The sequence below is a fragment of the Perognathus longimembris genome, chromosome 1 (assembly GCF_023159225.1).
Source record: "Perognathus longimembris pacificus isolate PPM17 chromosome 1, ASM2315922v1, whole genome shotgun sequence".
Lineage (NCBI taxonomy): Eukaryota > Metazoa > Chordata > Mammalia > Rodentia > Heteromyidae > Perognathus > Perognathus longimembris.
This window is the reverse complement of record NC_063161.1, coordinates 69,258,596-69,279,932: the sequence shown is the minus strand read 5'-3', so window position 1 is coordinate 69,279,932 and position 21,337 is coordinate 69,258,596. Positions and strand designations below refer to the sequence as shown.

General features: G+C 50.3%; 2 protein-coding genes across 12 annotated transcripts in view; one reads left to right on the top strand and one right to left on the bottom strand.

Annotated features, from left to right (window-relative positions):
* LOC125366930 (transformation/transcription domain associated protein) overlaps nt 1-3,068 on the bottom strand; it is a 105,236-nt gene extending 102,168 nt beyond the window's left edge. For 10 of the 11 annotated variants that reach the window (XM_048367628.1, XM_048367648.1, XM_048367636.1 and 7 more), the window contains exons 1-2: nt 735-896; nt 278-327 (exon numbers count right to left, since the gene is read on the bottom strand). In XM_048367628.1, the coding sequence (XP_048223585.1) occupies nt 278-327; nt 735-834 (150 nt within the window). In that variant the 5' untranslated portion in view covers nt 835-896. Of the gene's footprint in view, nt 1-277; nt 328-734; nt 897-2,995 lie in introns of those variants that run through there. The other variant, XM_048367626.1, reaches the window with a different exon arrangement.
* Nucleotides 3,069-6,155: 3,087 nt separating this feature from the next.
* Nucleotides 6,156-20,917, top strand: Tmem130 (transmembrane protein 130). Its single transcript, XM_048367654.1, has 8 exons — nt 6,156-6,287; nt 10,071-10,376; nt 12,761-12,920; nt 16,559-16,725; nt 17,364-17,448; nt 17,954-18,156; nt 18,699-18,811; nt 19,682-20,917. The coding sequence occupies exons 1-8, from the start codon at nt 6,200-6,202 to the stop codon at nt 19,829-19,831; spliced, it is 1,272 nt and encodes a 423-aa protein (XP_048223611.1). The 5' UTR covers nt 6,156-6,199; the 3' UTR covers nt 19,832-20,917.
* The last annotated feature ends 420 nt before the right edge of the window (nt 20,918-21,337 follow it).

The window sequence follows — 21,337 nt, the reverse complement described above, 5'->3', positions numbered from 1 at the left end:
GCTGGGGATATAGCCTAGTGGCAAGAGTGCCTGCCTCGGATACACGAGGCCCTAGGTTCGATTCCCCAGCACCACATATACAGAAAACGGCCAGAAGCGGCGCTGTGGCTCAAGTGGCAGAGTGCTAGCCTTGAGCGGGAAGAAGCCAGGGACAGTGCTCAGGCCCTGAGTCCAAGGCCCAGGACTGGCCAAAAAAAAAAAAAAAAAAGAGTGACAGAACAAGCAATAGAAGCATACATGTTTACCTCATAAAGAATATAAAACATAAAGCTCATACCTCAAAATTTTCACTAACTTCTTGCATCATTTTTAACTTTGTTTCATCAGCTGTAAATAGCAAAACAATTCATCAGGTAATGGAAATTATGTTTAAGCATGTTCCTGAATTCCTAATTTGAACATTGAAGAGAAGCAGTCAGATCTTATCAGTTTGACTGTCACAGCCCAATAAAAGAAGGCACATAGCAAGTTCCCTATAACCAGCCATCATACATTCATCCAACACACACACACACACACACACATCCACATGCCTCTTTGGGGCTCCTGCCAGTAATACTCATCATTTGGCTTCTCCACAAAGTAAAGAAAGAAAAAACAAGGTGTTTTTTTTAAATAAAAGTTAATGTTATTATGAATATCAGTGGGTTTACCATTTGAACGTGGTGAATAATATTAATCATATTAATTAATCATATTAATGCACATCTTAACTATAAAAAGCACCAACTCACGTGTATTCACATCAGTGAGAGCTGCCACAAACTGAAGGTATTTTTTCATCAGAGTGGTTTGGTCAACCACTGTAGCCCCTTGTGTTGCAACAAACGCCATTTTGTTTTGAGAGCTGGTTTCTTTCTCAGAAGAAAAGTAACAGGTCCATGAGTTTCCTCAGCCTATGAAAAGGAGCATCCTGTTAGCTAACTTACACGAGCACATGCTCACAACCTCTGAAAATCTAAATCGTTGCACTTGCATAAACCTAAATGCACACTTGCACTTGCCTAAATAACTTAAGGTCTTTGGTTCACAATCACCAGTACTAGGGAGGGAAAATCTTCCCAAGTTAAGTCTTTAAAATCCAAAAACAAAACCAGAAACATTCAGAGGGTTAAGGGCATCCTTCCATAGCAAAGAACTTGCCTAGAATGCATGACGCCTGTATTTCAACCCCCAGCATCACTAAACACAATAAAATAAAAACCACCCTGCCAGGCATTACCCCAGAGATGGCCTAAGAAGGTTTCAATTTTGTTTGCGAGTGAAGCATACAATGTTCTGGAAAAAACGCTCCTCCAGGGTGAACTAGGGGCAGGCTGACCATTCTTTGAGAACTGCTCCAAGCTACACACAAGCGGAAACTTGGATTTCATCCAGAACTGTCACATGGGGGTGTGTAGCTCAAGTGGGAGAGAGGGCTTGCCTAGTAAGCTTTAACATAAGGAGTTCAAACCCTAGTTCCATAGCCAAAAAACTACCACAAATATCCAGACAGATCCAGTTGGAATTGCTTGTCCTCATTCTTGCGTTGTCTTAATTCCACATTATGAAGTGGTTGCAAGGTGGTGTGGCACATACCTATAATCCTAGCTGAGCTGTGAAGTGTGCTGTTCGAGGCCAGCCAGGGCAGAATTAATTACCAAAAAGTGGAGCTGTGAGTCAAGTGGTAGAGCACTACCTTTGGAAAAAAAGGAAGGAAGGAAGGAAGGGAGGGAGGGAGGGAGGGAGGGAGGAAGGGAGGGAGGAGAGAGGGAAGGGAAGGGAAGGGAAGGGAAGGGAAGGGAAGGGAAGGGAAGGGAAGGGAAGGGAAGGGAAGGGAAGGGAAGGGAAGGGAAGGGAAGGGAAGGGAAGGGAAGGGAAGGGAAGGGAAGGGAACCAGCTGAGGGACAGCACCCAGACCCTGAGTTCAAACCCCAGTATGAGCACAAAAATAAAAAGTGGTTTCCTGCAGATGATGGGGTCACCCTGAGGCACAGGTATCACTTCGATGCAGCAAGTGAGGATGACCATCCACCTCACAAAACATCCTCCCGTAAGTCCCCAACCAGAAGCCCAGGAGGAGAAAGCCACAAGGACACTGGGAAGGGGCCCTGCCAGTCTGACAGGGGTAACTTGGCCTTCTTTGCTTGCCCTTTGAGGACACAGTCCTCCCAAAAGTCAACCTCATCCCCATCCTCTAGGACCTAAGACTTACGGTGACGGATTCGGAACCCTCATATTTTACCAAACTTTGGGGAAAGCTGGCTTCTGCTCTAATGAAGTCCTCAATGTGTGCGCCTTCCCAGACCACCACCACCTCCGGCCGCGCTTCCCACTGCGCCCCACCCTCCCACACAAAGGGAAAAAGTCCTAAGGTCCTATCTCGTCCGGTTCTGGAAACTGTTGGGACTCCCCGAAAGGCTCACCACGTCCCGGGCGACCCAGACACTGCGCCACGCCCCCTGGCCCCAGGCCGGGACAGGCCCGCCCCACCCACCGCGCGGCTCCGCACCGCCGGGCCGCCAGAGGCGCTGTCGCAGCTCCTACCTCTGCTCCCTGAGACGATCAAGCCCGCCAGGTGCTCGCGTGGAAGCCCCGAGGGGTTCAGAACCGGCCCCTGGCTCCAACAAACAGGACAGAAACAGCCCCCAAGCCCTGGCGGGGGCGCAAACAATCCCGGAGTAGCCCTGGGCGGCGGCGGCCGGCGGCTCCGGTCGCCCAAGAGCGACCGCCTCAGAAGCGGCCTACGGCGAGCGCCGAGGCCCACACCGCGCGCGCCCGAGCCGCGCGCCGCGAGCCGCCCCCAACTCAAGCGCGCGCGGCCAGCCCGGAACCGAGCGGCGCGGGAGGCCCTTGCCACTTGGGGTCGCCGACTTCCGACGCGGCCTACGGGGTCGCGGCCGGCCCAAGGTCCAATTCCACCGCCCTGCAGCGACCTCTCAACGCCTGGAGCGAATGAGTGAGCACCGTGCCCCCTCTCCCCCGGCACCGTTAGCTCCAGCCTTACCGCACTCACCAAGGACCTGGCATCCGGCGTCCAGCAACCGGGCCCGCGCCCCAGCTGAGGAGCGGCCGCCGCCCACCGCCGCCGCCTGGGCCTCCGCCGCAGCCGCTGCCGCCGCCAACGCCGCGCAGAGCCCCGCCCCCACTTAAAGCGCCAGCGTCTGGGGCGGACCTGACCCCGCCCCCTAGGGGGTGAGGCCTGGTCGGAGGGGCGGGTCCTGATGGGCGGGGCGGTCCTCGCCGCTGGTCGGTACAGCCAGAAAGTGCTCTTCCTCTAGCTGGCTCCTTTTATTCTCGCTCAGAGGGTTTTTCCGGAAGGGACAGAAAGAACCCTTCCCCTTGTCTTGTTACTGAGTTCCCTGACTCCCCTGTGAACCTCATCATCCTTATTTACCCAGCTATCCCCCCCACCTAGATGTATTCCCATTGCTGATGGGATGAAGGATGGATGATTGGATGGATTTCCACCCACCCCATCCCACCCCACCCCACCATCTGGAGCTTAAACACAGTGTCTTGTGTTCACATTGGGCTTGCTTTGCTAAGCTGGTGCTCTTTCACTTGAGGCCCACCTAGAACATTTATAATAACATCGCAGATCCAGACATGGTGGTAACACCTCTGTAGTATGACAGGCACTTGGAGGCTGATGCAAGAGACTCAAGTTGTTGGACGCCATCCTTTGTTACACCACCTAAACCCTGTCCAAAAAAAAACTGGCCAGCTGCTGGTGATTCACACCTGATCTGAGGATGGCAGTTCAAAACCATCCCAGACAGGAAAGTCTATGAGATTCACCAGAAAACCGGAAGTAGTACAGTGGCTCAAAGTGGTATATCACTAGCTTTGAGCAAAAGAGCTCAGGGTCAGTACCCAGGTGGAGTTCAAGCCCCACAATTCACACACACACACACACACACACACACACTAGGGGTCCAGCCAGTGGATGTAGCTTAACTGGTAGAATGTTATCATGCATGAGCCTTGAGTTTGATCTTCAACATTGGATATAAGTGTGTATATTTATTTAAATTCTTCAGTTTTACGAGGCTGGGATCTAAGGATCACAGTTCGAAGGCAACCCAGGCTGAAAGTCTATGAGATTCATATCTTCAATTAACCACCAAAAGCCAGAAGTGGAGTTATGGCTCAAGTAGTAGAGTATCACTTGAGTAAAAAGGCTAAAGAACAAAAAAAATTTTAATTAAAAAAAAAAAAAGCTAGGGGCTGGGAATGTGGCCTAGTGGTAGAGTGCTTGCCTTGTATACATGAAGCCATGAGTTTGATTCCTAAGCACCACATATATAGAAAAAGTCAGAAGTGGCGCTGTGGCTCAAGTGGTAGAGTGCTAACCTTGAGCAAAAAGAAGCCAGGGACCATGCTCAGGCCCTGCGTTCAAGCCCCAAGATTGGCAAAAAAACAAGCAAAAAAAAAAAATCTAACAAAGGACAGTGCCCAGTAGAAGCAAGAAACTAATTTAATTTTATAAAAACAAAACTATAGATGCTTGTGAGGGTTTTAATTTTATTTTGTTTATTGTCTGTACTGGGGATTGGACTCAGGGCTCCACTTCTAGCTTTTTGGTGTTTAATTGGAGACAAGAGTCTCATGGACTTTCCTGCTTGGGCTGACTTTGAACCACAATCCTCAGATCTCAGCCTCTTGAGTAACTAGGATTATTTTACCAAATTAAACAGCCTCAAATATTTGAAACTCTAACTTAAAAAGAGTTCCTTCCAGATTCCCAATAAAGAAGTCAAACTCCTCCAAGTCCTTAAGCAGTTTTCATGATTACCACCAACCCGTTTCAAAAGGGTTTTCTATCTTCAGCCTTAAAGCATTTTCCCAGGCCAGGACTATGACTAGACCCCTTTTTTAAAAAGGGAAACAGAGGTACAGAGTTGACTATTCCAAGATCACACGGGGAGAACCCAGTGTCCCCAGGCCTGGTGTGGCCACTGATGGAGGGACAGGTCTCTAGGGCTCTTAGGGTTTTTGAAGAAGGCTAGCTCACATGTGATGTGCCCCAAGTCTGGATGCTGAGACCCATCCACGGAACCCACTGCTGTCCTCGAGACAGGGGACACACCCTCAGAATGTCTTGACACCCCTGCAGCAGCCAGCTCGGACAATTACAACCCACTATTGCTTCCCAGGCTGGAGAGGCCATCCCATCCCTTTATGGTGTGTCAGGATGGCCCACCCCGGGTGCGTGGCAAGGTACAGGCAGAGCTGAGACCACAATCCAGACCCCATCCAGTCTAGCCCAGCTTGCAAAGGTGAGGCTCTCTTTGCTCTAGAAGAGATGAACAGTTACCTGCTTGGATCAAAAAGCAAAGCCTCACCCATCACAAGGCCCTCAGTGACAACCCAGTGTCTTGGGGCCAAGAGTGATTGTAAGGCCCACCCCTGGGAGGGCTCCATGCAGATGCCCCCTCACCTGTTTAAGTCTGCGCTCAGTATCTGAGTTACCTAGGTAACTGGAACACCTGGAGGCAGTTACCTCCTCCTTCTCTGAGGTCACATCCAATCCACCTGGCCATATCTCCCACCTTTTCCTATATAATCTGGCTCAGCACAGTCTGCTCTCTTTCCTTTTCTCTCTTACTCTACTCTTTTTCCCTTCTTCCTTCCCCTCTGTCTTCCCAGCCTCCATCTTGTGTGGGCTGGCAGTTTACTTTCCCCCCACTAAACTCCTGAACCATGTGGTGGGTTTCCTTTCTGGCGAACCTTACAGTGACCACAAGCCCTGTGTAAATACTTTGTGGGGACCAGAGTGTGCCAGGACTCCTTTTGAAGAGTAGTTCCAAGGTGATCCCAGGCCCTTTGCCAAGTGCCTGGTACACAGTTGGTGCTCAATGTTTCTGGAATGTAGAGCTGTCCCTTCGGGCCACCAGCATGCAGATGATGATGACACAAGCTTGGAGAAGCCCCCAGCACCCCGGGGCCAGCGCGGGTGCCCCAGGCGAAGCTGAGTCAGAGTGCGCGTGGACCCAGGGAAGGAGGGACGCGTGGGCGGGGCAAGGGCGCTGGAGGGGAGGGAGAGAGGCTCGCGTGGGCGGGGAAGGAGTGTGGGGAGGGGCGCGGCGCCGCGGGCCGGGGTCGCGCGCGAGCTGTGGGCTGCGGCTGCGCGCAGCCATCCGGCATCGAGATTCTGACCTGCGAAGCCGCGCCCGCAGCCGCTCTGCGCCCGACCACTCCCGCCCCAAGCCTAGCCATGGCCTCCGCGATCTGGTGTCGCCTCGGCGGCCTCCGCCTCCGGCTCGCCTGCCTCCTGTCCTTAACACTCGTAAGGGCGGCCGCAGGTAAGGAAGGCGCTGCGCCCCGCAGCCGGCCCGCGGTCAGCGCTTGGATCTTCAGGGTCGCGCGCTACCGCGGAGGGTGGGCCGGCGGGGACCAGCGATGCCTCCCCGCTCCCCTTTCATCCTAGGAATCGCCCGTGCCCCTCGGGGCCTGCTTGTCCCCCTCGGGCTGGCGATGCCTGAGAAGCGCGTGGCATGGCCGACGGGTCCACCTGCCTGGGCCTCCGGAGCCCGGGCACCCACTGGGGGTGGAGACCAAGAGGACGAGGCCCGGAGGCCCGGGTGGGTCAGTGGTGGGCCTCGCCACAGACCACCCTTCCCCACCCTACTTTTGCCTTAAAATGTGTTTTAGGAGGTTTCCACTTAGGGGATTATTGGGGTCTGGTTCGAGGGGGGGATTCAATTTTAGAACCCCAAGAGGCTAGTCTGCCATTTCCTCCCAGGGAGTGATTTTCAAAATGGACCCCAAGATACTGCCCAACGCGTGCCTACCTCCCCTTTGCCCAGAGACCAACCAGCATGATGATTCCGCCACATTTGGAGATCAGATCGGAGGGACAGGGGGACCGTGGGCAGCTATGGGCAGGGTAATTAGTAACAAGCATTTTTCATCTCTGCTCCCCACACTCACAAATAAGAGCAGTAAGGAAAGAAAGGGACCCCACGAACATTTGTGAAAGAGATCCAAGCTGAACTATAAACCTGCACGACTGAATACTGTAGGAATTGTGCTGTGCAGGATGGCCTGCCCCCTGTTGGGGGAGAGGATCATATAGAAATGGGGTCTCTTACCCATTAGGGTTACATAGAGGCAGACAGTCCATGAGACTCTTGCCTCTAATTAGTGACCAAAAAGCCAGAAGTAGAGGTATGGCTCAAGTAACAGTGTCCTAGAAAAGGCCCCGAGTTCAAACCCCATGACCAACACACACACATACACACGGACTTCAAAATGATGTGTGGTTCCCAGGCTGGCATATATTTAAACCAATCCTGGAGCTTGAACTCAGGGCCTGAGTGCTGTCCCTGGCTTCTTTTTGCTCAAGGTTAGCACTCTACCACTTGAGCCACAGCGCCACCTCTGGCCTTTTCTGTTTGTGTGGTGCTGAGGAATCAAACCCAGGACTTCATGCATGCTAGGCAAGCACTCTACCACTAAGCCACATTCCCAGTCCCCAGATGACACTTTTGATATGGTTAAAATTACAGCAGCAGGGGGCTGGGGATATGGCCTAGTGGCAACAGTGCTTGCCTCGTATACATTGAGGCCCTGGGTTCAATTACCCAGCACCACGTATACAGAAAATGGCCAGAAGAGGCGCTGTGGCTCAAGTGGCAGAGTGCTAGCCTTGAGCAAGAAGAAGCCAGGGACAGTGCTCAGCCCTGAGTCCAAGCCCCAGGACTGGCCAAAAAAAAAAAAAAAATTACAGCAGCAAAGAAATAAGAGGCTCAATTTCCTTTTCCACCATGCTTTGTGGGGTGTAAGTCAACCTGCACGAATGTGCTGCACCCTGGACATCCCAAGTTATAAACGCTGTACACTAATTTATCCCAGGTTGTGTTCCCCAGAGGTGCACTTGGCAAGTAGTTGGGCTATCTATGTGTGCCATGTGAAAGGGCTGGTGGTAGCCATGTTCTGGAACATTCTAGAACATACCACATGATATGGTAATGAATCCCAGTGGCCTGGCAGGTGTTTCTTTTAGAACAAGGCTTTGGGAACACTTGCCCTTTGTGCTTAGGCTCCTTTAGCCCACGGGCACTTGCAGGTCTCCTCAAGTATCTTTCTTAGTGGCTGGATTCTGACTCCCAGGTGGGGTCACTAGGGTTCCCAAACCTGCAAGGATTAATCAGGATGGTCAAGTGTCCACATCTTCATGATCCACTTCAGCCTGGATATCTAGACCCCTCCCAAAGCTTCCCTGTACCCCCTACCCCCAGAGGACACCATCACCTAGAAGGTGTGAAGCTCCAGCTTTTGAAACTCCAATCTGAAACCAGGCACAGGTATCTCACACCTGTCATTCTAGCTACTCAGGAGGCTGAGATCTGAGGCTGGTTAGAAGCCAGCCCAGGCAGGAAAGTCCACAAGGCTCTTATCTTCAATTAGTCACCAAAATGCTGGAAGTGGACCAGTGGCTCAAGTGGTAGAGCACTAGCCTTAAGCACAAAAGCTAAGGGAGAGCACCCAAGCCCTGGGTTCAAGCCCAGGACTGGAACAGCAACAACAACAAAAATCCAACTTGAGGGGCTGGGAATATGGCCTAGTTGTATACGTGAAGCCCTGGGTTCGATTCCTCAGCACCACATATATAGAAAACAGCCAGAAGTGGCGCTGTGGCTCAAGCGGCAGAGTGCTAGCCTTGAACAAAAAGAAGCCAGGGACAGTGCTCAGGCTCTGAGTTCAAGGCCCAGGACTGGCAAAAAAAAAAAAAATCCAACCTGAGACTTTGGGACCTGCTAGAAGGCAGAGCTGGTAGAGGGCTCCCAGGAAACAAGCCAGCTAATGCAGAAGTCAAGCCAAAGCCCCACCTACCCTCCCCCCACCCCCTCCCAGCCCCAGCGTGCACCTCCAGATTCCATCCCCTTGGCAACCTATCTGTATCACTTTGCTGTTTGGCCCCCCCCAAAGCAGATTCTGAGTGGCCATTAGCAAGAGGCCCTAATTCCTCATCAGCCAGTCTCCAAGTGGCCCCGACTCCTCCTCCACTGGGGGAGGGGGATACTGGGAGTCAGAGGAAGGAAGGAGGGGGTAGCCTCTCAACCAAGCAACCCTCTGGGAAGTCTGGCTAGACTATGTTCACCTCCTACCCCCTCAACCAAAGGAGGGGAGAAGAGCCTACAGCAACAACCAAGGCCTCTTGACTCAATTATAAATAAAAGAAATGGCCTTAAGCAATCAATGTTGCTCACACCAGTAATCCTAGTTCTTCAGGAGGGTGAGATCTGAGGTTCAAGGTTCAAAGCCAGTCCAAGCAAGAAAGTCCATGAGACTATCTCCAAGGAAACACCAAAAGCTAGAAATGTAGCTGGGACTGAAATGGTAAAGCACTAGCCCCGAGCAAAAACAAACCAAACACCCAAGGACAGCACCCGGGCCCTGAGTTCAAGCCCCAGGATCATTACCAAAAAGAAGAAAAAGAACTAGTCTTGTAGAACAGGGAACACAGGGCTTGGCAAGAGGAAAAGGCTGCCCCAAGGCCCCACTGGGGACAGGCTGTGTTGCATGGAGTTGAGGGGGTGGATGCTGTGAGGACCAACTCACCTTCCTGTTCTGCAGAACCAACAGGTGTCCTGTGAAACCCTTAGGCAGGAACAAGGTGCTCTTCGAGGTTGGGTTCTTCTGGGGGAGTGGGGCACACAAAAGGGGCTCATTAGTAGCACCTGGGTGGACAGCCTCCTAGAAGCAGCACCAGGTGGGCGGCCCCATCTGCCAGCTGTCACTTGGCTAAGTGATAGTGCTGAAGTCCAAATAGATGCCCAGAGATGGCTGTGAGAAAGTTTCTCTTCTTCATCCAGCATCCTGCGCACAGAGGGGGAAAGGACACAGGAAGGGCCTCCAGGAAGTTATATATGCATAAATAGGTGGACAAAAGCATATGCAAAGGTCTTGAGGCCAGGAAAAGCAAAACAGGTGTGTGAACAACAAGAAAGTTCAAATTGTCTGGCAGCATGGATATTTTCTAAGATTTGAATCTAGAGGTCTTGAAATATATCACAAGATGCCCACCCAGGCAGGTTCCTCAACATAGCCCCTGGTGACACAGCCTGTTGCTGGTCTCCTAGGTGTGTACGAACTCAATCTCACCACTGATGGCCAAGCCACCACGGGGGCACAGGTGACCATCTCAGCCGCCCTGGTGGCCAAGGACAACAGCAGTCTGACACTGCCCACCAATGCCCACCTGTACCATTTCTACTGGATCTACACCCCACTCATGCTCACAGGCAAGACTGAAAACGATCTCACCTCCACCATCCACGTGGTGAGCAGCGTGCCCGGGGACTTCCCAGTCTCCGTCTGGGTTACTTCTGCCGACTGCTGGATGTGCCAGCCCATGGCCAGGAGTGTTATCATCCTGTCCTTCACAGGTGAGGGACTCCCCTGGGCACTAATTGCACTCCGTGTGTGTGTGTGTGTGTGTGTGTGTGTGTGTGTGTGTGTTCTCATGCAGTAGTACTGGGGCTTGAACTAAGGGCCTGGGCACTTGCTCTATGCTAGAGCTCTACTGAGTCACAGGTCCACTTCCAGCTTTTATTTTTTTAATTGTTATTATAGAGGTGATGCACAAAGAGTACATATCTTTTTGAACAATGTTACCCTTCCCTCCCTCTCTCCTAGTTTTTCCCTCCCCATTCACAAATTGTATGGTTCATTTTCAACATAGTATCTAGTATCACTGCTGCATTTGTTTACCCTTTGTTTCTCCATTCCTGTGCCTCCCCTTGCCCTCCCCAAAAGACAGATAAATGAACAAACAAGACAAAAAGGAAACAAAAACCGCAACCATGGTCAAAAAAAAAAAAAGGAAAGAAAACCTCCTTTCCATTTCCTGGAGTTCATTTCAATAAATGCTATTTTATATGATCAGAGGCACACGGGCATTGTGCCTCTGTGATCTTTTGCTGAGAGTATCCTCCTTTGGTCTGTGTGAATCTCTCCTTTGGTCTGTGTGGTCTGTGGAGTCTCGTATAATTTATCATGTGCCAGTACATTTTAGATCTAGCTGCTGCATATGAGAGGAAATATGCACTGTCTGTCTCTCTGAGCTTGGCTCACTCCACTTGAGTTTTTTCTAGGTCTATTCATTTCCCTGCAAATTACATGATTCTAATGGCTACATAATATTCCATTGTGTATAGGTACCACATTTTTTGGATACACTCATCTATTGTAGGGCATCTGGACTGTTTCCACAATTTGTCTCTGGTGACTAGTGTGTCACTGAACATGGATGTGCAAGTGTCTTTACAGTATCCTGGCTTGTGATGTCGTGGGTAGATGCCCCCAAGTGGTATGGCTGGGTCATAGGGAAGGTCTAGGTTTAGTTTTTGAGGAACCTCCAGACTGCTGTCCAGAGAGGTTGTACTAGTTTACATCCCCACCAACAAAGTAATAGGGTTTCTTTTTCCCCACATCCACACCAGCATTTGTTGGTTGAATTCATGATATTGGCCAATCTAACTTTTGAGATGGAGTTGTTTTTTTAATTAAATTTTATTGACAAGGTGTTGTGCAAAGGTGGTACAGTTACATAATAAGGCAGTAAATACATTTCTTGTGATATCTTACACCCTCATTTTTCTTTCCCTTCCCTAGATCAGGTAGACATATATACAATAATCCAGTGTACCAAAATCATATAAAGATGGAGTTGTTTTGGTTTGCATTTCATTTATGGCCAGGGATGTTGAGCATTTTCTCATGTGTTTGAAATTCTAAGCTCTTCTGAGAAGTCTCTCCTTAGCTTCTTCCATTTCCAGCTTTTTAGTGGGTAAGTACAGATTAGTCTCATGGAATTTCCTTCCCAGGCTGGCATTGAACTGCCTATCCTCAGAACTCAGCTTCAGTAGCAAGGATTACAAGTGTAAGCCAATGGTGCCGGCTCGAACTCAAATTCTTGATACAGAGAAAAGCATCAGCCAATAGACAACAAAATCTACAGCTACTCAAGTCCCTTATGAAAACTGGCGTGACTTATAATAATTGTAAATACTATGCAAATAGGTGCTGGGAATATAGCCTAGTGGTAAAGTGCTCGTCTCATATACATGAAGCCCTGGGTTCGATTCCTCAGCACCACATATATAGAAAAATCTGGGGGGGGGGGCTGGGAAGATGGCCTAGTGGCAAGAGTGCTTGCCTCTCATACATGAAGCCCTGGGTTCGATACCCCAGCACCACATATATAGAAAACGGCCAGAAGTGCGCTGTGGCTCAAGTGGCAGAGTGTTAGCCCTGAGCAAAAAGAAGCCAGGGACGGTGCTCAGGCCCTGAGTTCAAGCCCCAGGACTGGCAAAAAACAAAAACAAACAAAAATACTATGCAAATAGTTGTTTGACTGTATTGTTTAAACAGTAGCAAAACTATGGTTTGTTCAATACCAAGGTGCCGTTTAAAGCTTCTAATTTCCTTCTGCATGCAGGCATTATTAAAATTATTATTAGTAAATTACTGGTATCATTGAAATTACTGAGAGGTCTTACAATGTACTGCATGATGGTTTTGAACTTGTGGTCCTCTTGCCTTGAGAATTAGGATTACAGGCGTGCACCACTGTGCTTGGCATCATTACCAGCAGTGCCCACGTAGCAGGAAGGTGACTTGGATGCCTCTGTGCTTAGGAATTTGCAAGTTCCCCTTTCCCTACCCCCCTCTGGTACCTGGAAAGTCTGGGTCGGGAAGCAGTGGCTCTGCTCCCAGGATCCTCCTGCCTTGGCCCCCTGTGGACTCGCCATTCCCTTGTCTTTCCCAGAGTTTCTTGTGGGGGACCTTGTCGTCACACAGAACACCTCCCTGCCATGGCCTAGTTCCTACCTCACCAAGACAGTCCTTAAAGTAGCCTTCATGCTCCATGACCCCAGCAACTTATTCCAGACAGCCTCCTTTCTCTACAACTGGGACTTCGGAGATGGGTATGTCCTTATTTTCTCCCCCCCCCCCCCTCTCTCTCTCTCTCTCTCTCTCTCTCTCTCTCTCTCTCTCTGTGTGTGTGTGTGTGTGTGTGTGTGTGTGTGTGTGTGTGTGTGTGTGTGTTTATCTGTCTCTGTCTCCCTCTCCCCATACAAGGTTTGAACTCAAGGCTGCATGCCAAAAACTGTATAATTGAGGATTACAGGCAGAAGCTACCAGCACCCAGCTGGATTTGTTTGTTTTGTGCCTGGGTGCTGTCCCTGATCTTTTTGTGTTCAAGGCTAGTGCTCTGCCTACTTGAGCCATACATCCACTTGTGGCTTTCTGTGGTTAATTGAAGATAAGTCTCTTGGCCTTTTCCTGCCAGAGCTGGCTTTGAACTAAAATCCTCAGATCTCAACCTTCCGAGTAGTTAAGATTACAATGTGAGCCACTGGGGCCTGGCTACTTGTTATTTTGGAAGGTCTTGTACTTTTGCCTGAAGTAGACCTCAGACCATGATCCTTTCACTCCTCCCTCGTAAGTAGCTGGGATTATAGGAATGAGCCACCATACCCAACCCCTTATTTACCCTCTAAATGTTTCAAAGCCATGGCCAGTGGCCCGGTGTGGGCTCTGCAATCTCACAAATTTTACAGACTGTCCCCCATTTTCCCATCAAACACTCCTTGAGCACTTGCTTTGCTCAGTGTCAGGACCTGGGGAACCTACATGAATCCATCTCTGGGCCTTGCCTCTGAAGTGTATCTGCCCAGCACAGGCAGGTATTAGTACCTGCACAACCCTCTCAGGAAGACAGGCCAAGATAGGATTTTCTTACCTGTTGACTCTGAATGGCACGCCTGAATTAGACAGTTTCCAATGCTGTGACAAAATGCCCAGGACAGGGTGGTAGTGCAGACAATTTAGAAGTAGGAAAGATTTTGCTAGGTGCCAGTGACTCACACCTATCATCCTAGCACCTATCACACCTATCATAAGGCTGAGATCTGAGGATTGTGGTTTGAAGCCTGTCTGGGCAGAAAAGTCCCCATGAGACTCTTACCTCCAGTTAACCACCAGAAAATGGGAAGTGGAGCTGTGGGTCAAAGTGGTTAGAGCACTAGCCTTGAGCACAGAAAGCTCAGGGATAGCACCCAGGCCCTGAGTTCCATCCCCACTACCAATAGCAACAAAAAAAGTATGGTTCAGGAACAAGAATAGATTCCCAAAGTCCCACCCTACCTCCAGTAACCTACCTCCTCCAATGTGCCCCACCTCCAAGTAGCCTAATAAAGTCATCAATGGGTTAACACCTCATGATTTGACCAATAGCACCATCAGCAGGGACCAATCCTTAACACAGAAGGCTTTATTTTTGGTCAGTCATGGGGCTTGAATTCAGGGCCTGGGTGCTATCCCTTGGCTTTTTTTTTGTTATTGTTCAAGGCTGCTGCTCTACCTTGAGCCACAGCTTCACTAGTGGCTTTTTGGTGGTTCATTGGAGTAAGAGTCTCATGGACTTTTCCTGCCAAGACTGGTCTTGAACCACAATCCTCAGATCTCAGCCTTCTATGTAGATAGGATTACAGGTGTGAGCCACCAGTGACCATCATTTTGTGGTACTGGGGATTGAACCCAGGGCCTCATGCTTGGTAGATGAGTGCTCGACCATTTGGGCTATGTTTGAGGTCACTTTTGTTTGTTCTTCCACTTACACTGGCTTACTTACTGTCAATGCAGTACTGGGGTTTGAACTGGGCCTCATCCTGGCTAGGCAGGTGTTCTACTGAGCCACACCTCCAGCCTGGGGGGTGAGGGGGCGACTTTATATCCAAGCCACAGGGCATCCAGCCCTCATAAGACCTGTTTTTTTTTTTTGCCAGTCCTAGGGCTTGAACTCAGGGCCTGAGCACTGTCCCTGGCTTTGTTGCTAAAGGCTAGCACTCTACCACTTGAGCCACAGCACCACTTCTGGCTTTTTCTATAATATGTGGTACTAAGGAATGGAATCCAGGGCTTCATGTATATGAGGCAAGCACTCTACTATTAGGCCACATTCCCAGCCCTCATAAGACATTCTTTAGAGGTTTTGCAAAGGCTTTGATCTGATATCACCTCCCTGAAAAATTTATTTTGGTATATTAGAATATCAACATATATTAAGGAGACCAGAAGCTGGGGCTCATGCCATTAATCCTAGATACTCACGAGGCTGAGATCTGAGGATCATGGTTCAAAGCCAGCCTGGGCAGGAAAGTCTGTGAGACTCTTATCTCCAATTAACCACCACAAAACCAGAAGCGGCACTATGGCTCAAAGTGGTAGAGCACTATTCTTAAGCAAAAGAGCTCAGGGACAGTGCCTAGGCCCTGAGTTCAAGTCCCATGACTGAGAAAATATTAAGGAGGTCCTGTTAAATTACCTAGAAAGACAGTAAAAAGGAACAAAAATAAATGTTTGTCATCAGGCGAGTTTAATATTCCATACTCGGTACCAGGGTACTAAGCAGGACCTCATGCTTGCGCCATTTACTTATCACTTGAGCCATTCCTGTTTTTGCTGGTTAATTGGAGATAGAGTCTTGAAGATGTTTCTGCCCCAGGCAAGGGTTTGAACCAGGATCCTCTGGATCTTAGCCTCCAGCATCACTAGGATTACATGTGAGTACTGATGCTCAGCCAAGCATAAGCATTTGTAACAGGGTTCCATTGCAAACATAAGAACAACTGTCTGTGGTCACCACATCAACCCAAAGCCTTCATTCAAAGTTACATTGTTGGGCTGGGAATATGGCCTAGTGGCAAGAGTGCTTGCCTCCTATACATGAAGCCCTGGGTTCGATTCCTCAGCACCACATATATAGAAAACAGCCAGAAGTGGTGCTGTGGCTCAAGTGGCAGAGTGCTAGCCTTGAGCAAAAAGAAGCCAGGGACAGTGCTCAGGCTCTGAGTCTAAGGCCCAGGACTGGCAAAAAACAAAAAACAAAAAACAAAAAAAAACCCAAAGTTACATTGTTAACCTATCCACAATGACTCAAAGCCACTCCAGCAAAGACACACACCAACTTAATACTGATTCCTGTTGGTTAATTAGAGATGGAGTCTTGCACACTTTTATGCCCAGATTGACTCTGAACAATAATCCTCCTGGATTTCAGCTTTCTGAGTAGCTAGGATTACAGTTGTGTGAGTCACCGAACAACACCTGGCTTTCTAGCTCTTGATGAAAAAAAGAGATGCCCAGTCAGTCAAGTACTATTTGTGAATCAGGTTTGTAGGAGCTAGTACTGTTGAAGGTATCAGGTGGTTCCCATAGCAACCTGTGGGTGAGTCACCATCCGCCCCTACATTGCAGGGCCCATCTGTTTCTTGGAGGACACAAACATCTAGCCCACAGCGTAGCCTCATGGAGAGAGGAGAGGAAGATGTGGAAGACCTTCCCTGCCTTCTCTGGCCTGTTTCTTTATTTGTGAAATAAAGAAAGGCTAGCCAGCTGAACCTTAAGCCCCGGCTGGTGAATTCATGACAGGTGTACTCTGGGCTGGCTGAGTGTCACCGTACTGCTGCTCCTTATTCTATCAAGTTCCACAAATCACTAAGTTTCGGGAAGTGGAAACAGCTTTGCAGCTTCCTCCCCCTTCCTCTTTGTCACCTCATAGGACCCAGATGGTGACTGAAGATGGTGTGGTCTATTATAACTATCCGGTTATGGGAGACTTCACGGTGAGGCTCAAGGTGGTGGCAGAGTGGGAGCAGGCACAGCCAGATGGCACCAAGGCCATTATGCAGAAGACCGGTGACTTCACTGCCTCACTGAAGCTGCAGGGTAGGTCTCCCCAGCTAGTGTGGGTCAGCTGACAAGTGTCCTAACCAGCTGGCTCCTCATCACAAATTGTCTGGTTCTCACTGATTCTGTGTGTGTGCGTGCACATAAGTGTGCATGCACACTCTGGGCCTGGGTGCTATTCCTTAGCCTTTTCACTGGAACTCTTTCACTTGAGCCAGCTCCACTTCCAGCTTTTTGGTGGTTCACTGGAGATAAGAGTCTCCCAGACTTTCATGTCTGAGCTGGCTTTGAACCTCGATCCTTAGGTCTCAAGCTCCTGAGTAGCTCCGTTTATAGGCATGAGCCACCAGCTTCCAGCTCCACAGATTGTTCTCTAGTCCTATCAACCTTTGTTCTAGGCTCACCCAGGCAGGGTGGGGGGCCTCAGGGAGCCGATTCCCATGGGCATCTCTCTGATTTGGGGCCACTGCAGGGGATTTCTTGGGCTTTGCTAACGGAGTGGGACTTGCCTCTTGCTAAGAGCCAGGGGACAAGAGACTTGGCCTCTGCCACATCTCCTCCCTGAGTCAGCTCTAGCACCTGCACTGATGGGGAAGGGAGAGGGCCAGGTGGTGGCCAGGCAGACCTGGACTCTGGGACCCCCTGGATGGGTCTAACAGGCTCCTGTTTCTACACAGAAACCCTACAAGGCATCCAGGTATTCGGGCCTACTGTAATTCAGAGCTTCCAAAAGATGATAGTGACCTTGAATTTCTTGGGGAGGTAAGTGAACCCCAGAGGGTGCTCTGGGTGCCCTGTGCCCTTTTACAACATGACAGATGCCCCTGAGCCTGCTCTACCCTCTTCCTTCCTCTACTTTAAAATTTCCTTTTAGAAAGGACTTGCTATGTAGCCAAGGGTAGCTTAGAACTTTCCATATCTGCCTATCTTTGCCTCCTGCAAGCTGAGATTATGGACATGAGCTACCATGCCTGGCAACCTACTCAAAGCCCCTTCTCCTTTCAGATTCTGCTCCCACACTGTCTCCTCCAGGAAGCCTTCCCTAACTTCCTCATTCACAGCGTGCCCATTCTATACCTCCATGGCCGCACTTCTCATTCTTTAGCTTCCCAGGAGCCCCTAGGCCATTTCCTCCGTGACACTGTGCTCTTGGGCTAGACTCCAGAGCAGCTTGATGTCATGCCTTGGGAAAGACCCTGGAGTCCATGTCCATCTGGGCTTCTGCTCCAGGCCAAGCCAGTTCTGAAGGTCATCTGTTTCCCCACAGCCCCCCACTGAATGTGTGCTGGCGGCTCAAGCCCGAGTGCCTTCCACTGGAGGAGGGGGAGTGCCACCCCGTGTCCGTGGCCAGCACAGCTTACAACCTGACCCACACCTTCCATAGTCCTGGGGACTACTGCTTCAGCATCCGAGCTGAGAACACCATCAGCAAGACACACCAGTACCACAGGATCCAGGTGTGGCCCTCCAGTAAGTGATACCTCAGCCCATCCCCACAGCCACCTCCCATCCCCACAGCCAGCACTGCCCTGGCCATCACAACTGATGACTCCATCCACACCACCACGACTACAACCAGCCTTCCTGACACCTCACCACCACCAAACCTTTCCAGTACCATTGACAACTCTGTACCAACACCAGTACCACCACCAAACCCTTCCAGTACCATTGACAACACTGTACAAGGCCAGTACCACCATGGAACTCTCAGTACCACCATCACTGATATTGTACCAACCTCTGTATCACCACCAACTCTCTACCGACATAAGTACCACCATCAAGTTACCAGTACCACAGATAGCACTCTACAACTTCAGTACAACCACCAAGCCCTTCCATTACCATTTACAATATATCAACCCCAGTACCAATACCAAACTGTCATTACCATCAACAATACTCTCCCAACCTCAGTACCACCACCAAATTTCTAGAACTCTTGACAACACTGCACCAGTGTCAGTATGGAGTCTACCCAATCCATGGCATCCTTTTTCTCCCCGCAGGCCTCCAGCCAGCTGTCTTTGCTTTTCCATGTGCCACACTTATTACTGTGTTGCTGGCCTACATCATGTACATGACCCTGCGGAATGCCACCCAGCAAAAGGACATGGTGGAGGTAGGTATTCAATAGGATGGGAGCTGGATCAAGGGCCTCACACAGGATTTCTGGAAAGGGTGTGGGGCCAGGCCAGGATTCTTGGAGGGAATTCTGAACAAGTCCCCCAGGATGGAGAATATGGCTTAGAATCTTGTCTAGCATGGTTAAAGCCCTCCATTTAATCTCTAAGGCCCAACACAACAGAAAAGTTCCTGAGGATTGGAAGCAGCTGGAGACTGCATAGAACTGCTGCTGGCTCATGCCTGTAATCCTAGCTACTCAGGATGCTGAGAGCTGAGGGTCACGGTTCAAAGCCATCCAGGAAAGGAAAGTTTGTGAGACTTTTTTTTTCTTTTGGCCAGTCCTGGGGCTTGAACTCAGGGCCTGAGCACTGTCCCTGAGTTCCTTTAGCTCAAGGCTAACACTCTACCACTTGAGCCATAGCACCACTTCTGGCTTTTTGTGTTTATGTGGTACTGGGGAATTGAACCCAGGGCTTAATGCATGCTAGGCAAGCACTCTATCACTAAGCCACATTCCCAGCCCATTTGTGAGACTATCTCCAATTAACTACCAAAAAGTTGGAAGTGGAGCTGTGACTCAAGTGGTAGAGCATCAGCCTTTAGTGAAAAAGCTCAAGGACAACACCCATGCCCTGAATTCAGGCCCCAGTACAGAACTGCTGAGTTAGTTGGTGTCCAAACTGACTTATCTCCTTCCTTGCTCTCCCCTTGCCTATGGGTATTGCCAGATACATTCCCACATGCCCAGACAACTGATCTCTAAGGCGACCAGATGGGGCTCCAGGTGGGCGGTGAATGACCTATGTTTACTATAGGTGGTTGATTTTGACTCTCCCCCACGCCCCACCCCTGCATGTCTGACAAGAACCCAGAGCCACACTCTGGGGTCAGCTGCTGCTGCCAAACGTGTTGTGGACCTTTCTGGCTGGAGACACCATCAGAGTACCTGGAAATCATCCGAGAGAACCACCGGCTGCTCCCTCCCCTCAAGTCTGTCAAAACATATACAGTGTGAGTGCCCTGCTTCCACTAAGCTCAGTGTTACCTGATGACTCACTAGGAGGCTCGGGGAGGGTGGCACATGTGGCTTAGGGGGGGTCACGTGCATGGGCTGTTCTCTTCACCCCTGTATGAAGCCCTAATCCTCCTAGCCCTCCTCTCATCTGTACAGTTCAGCCACTGTAGTCAGCCTGTCTGTGTCCCCTACCCCCTACCCTATACTGAGCACATCTCTGATATGTGGTTTGCTCCTTTGGGACTTTCCCAGATGGACATGGCTGTCACCATTCATTCCATATCGGCCTATCCGTTGTTTATAAGGGGTTCCCGGTTCCCTCTCCTGGGGTGGCCCTGCTTATACTAGAGAACTAGGAAGGAGATCACAGATGGCTCAGGATACAAAGTGAAAGGTCATGCACAGAGAGAGTCACACGATGAGACAGTGTATTACATGGGCTTCCCAGAACTGCTCTGGAACTGTAAGGGCCATTACTGGAATGAACTTGAACTAGAACTCGGATGAAATTTGGCCCCACACACTCTGCCCCCAACAGCTCTGGGGCTCAGCTGCCCCCTCTGTGCTTTGCTTCTGCAACTCTCTGGTCCTATTTTAAGGCCACTTACTTGGTGAGTGTGGTGTGCCTTGTATATTCATCTTACTTACTGAACCGCAGAAGTTCATTCCCTTATGGGTTGAGTGTGCTGGCCCAGGACACCTCAACCAGCAGCTGGAGAAGAAGCAGGTGCAGGTGTCCCTGGCTCTCCCCCTCCAGCCAAGTGACCCAGGTAGGCAGAGAAAGCAGGGAGGGCAGGTGCAGAGGGAGATGCGGGTTAGGCTATGTGTATGCAGCAGCCTGCACCTGATGAGCCTGCACCTGATGGACATGCAAGACAGAGGGTGTGGGGCTGTGTGCTGTGTCCTTGTGCTCTTGGACTTCGTGATGGGAATAGCATTCATGCCGTTGTACAACTCATGCCCATGAAATACCGCCATAACTGCTGAATAAAGCTCCAATGCTCTGAGTAACGTTAAGCATGGTCCCTGTTGTGGAGTCTTTTGCTGCCAGACACTGGGACCTGAGGAGACACCACAGGACATCCATGAGAGAGAGCCCCTCGAAGGTCCCAGGGGCAGGCTCAGATGTTCCATGTAACCCGGGCCTGCAGCCCACTTGGAGATGCCAGATAGACACTGTGGAGAACCTGTGGGCATGTAAGCTCAGCCTCTCCCTTGGGTCAGCGCTTGGGGAGGGACAGACACCCGTATTCACAAGCTTCAGGCGATTGGAGCGTGTCCATGAAGATGTCGTTGCCCTGGACAGGTCGGGGGCGGGCGTTCTTTAGATTCACGCCTGACCTACATTAAGATGAGTTTCCGTGTAGACACATAAGAACGGGTGAACAGTGTCCCTGGTCAAGAGCACGTCAACCTGGCACTTGGTGCTGGTTTTTTTTTTTGTTTTGTTTTGTTTTTTTTTTGGCCAGTCCTGGGCCTTGGACTCAGGGCCTGAGCACTGTCCCT

What these genes read in the sequence shown, in the direction of transcription:
- Tmem130 (XM_048367654.1), top strand. Translation starts at nt 6,200, where the DNA reads ATGGCCTCCGCGATCTGGTGTCGCCTCGGCGGCCTCCGCCTCCGGCTC. An exon ending in ACCTTGAATTTCTTGGGGAG is followed by an intron (nt 17,449 to 17,953) that starts GTAAGTGAACCC and finishes GTTTCCCCACAG; the next exon opens with CCCCCCACTGAATGTGTGCT. An exon ending in GATCCAGGTGTGGCCCTCCA is followed by an intron (nt 18,157 to 18,698) that starts GTAAGTGATACC and finishes TTCTCCCCGCAG; the next exon opens with GCCTCCAGCCAGCTGTCTTT.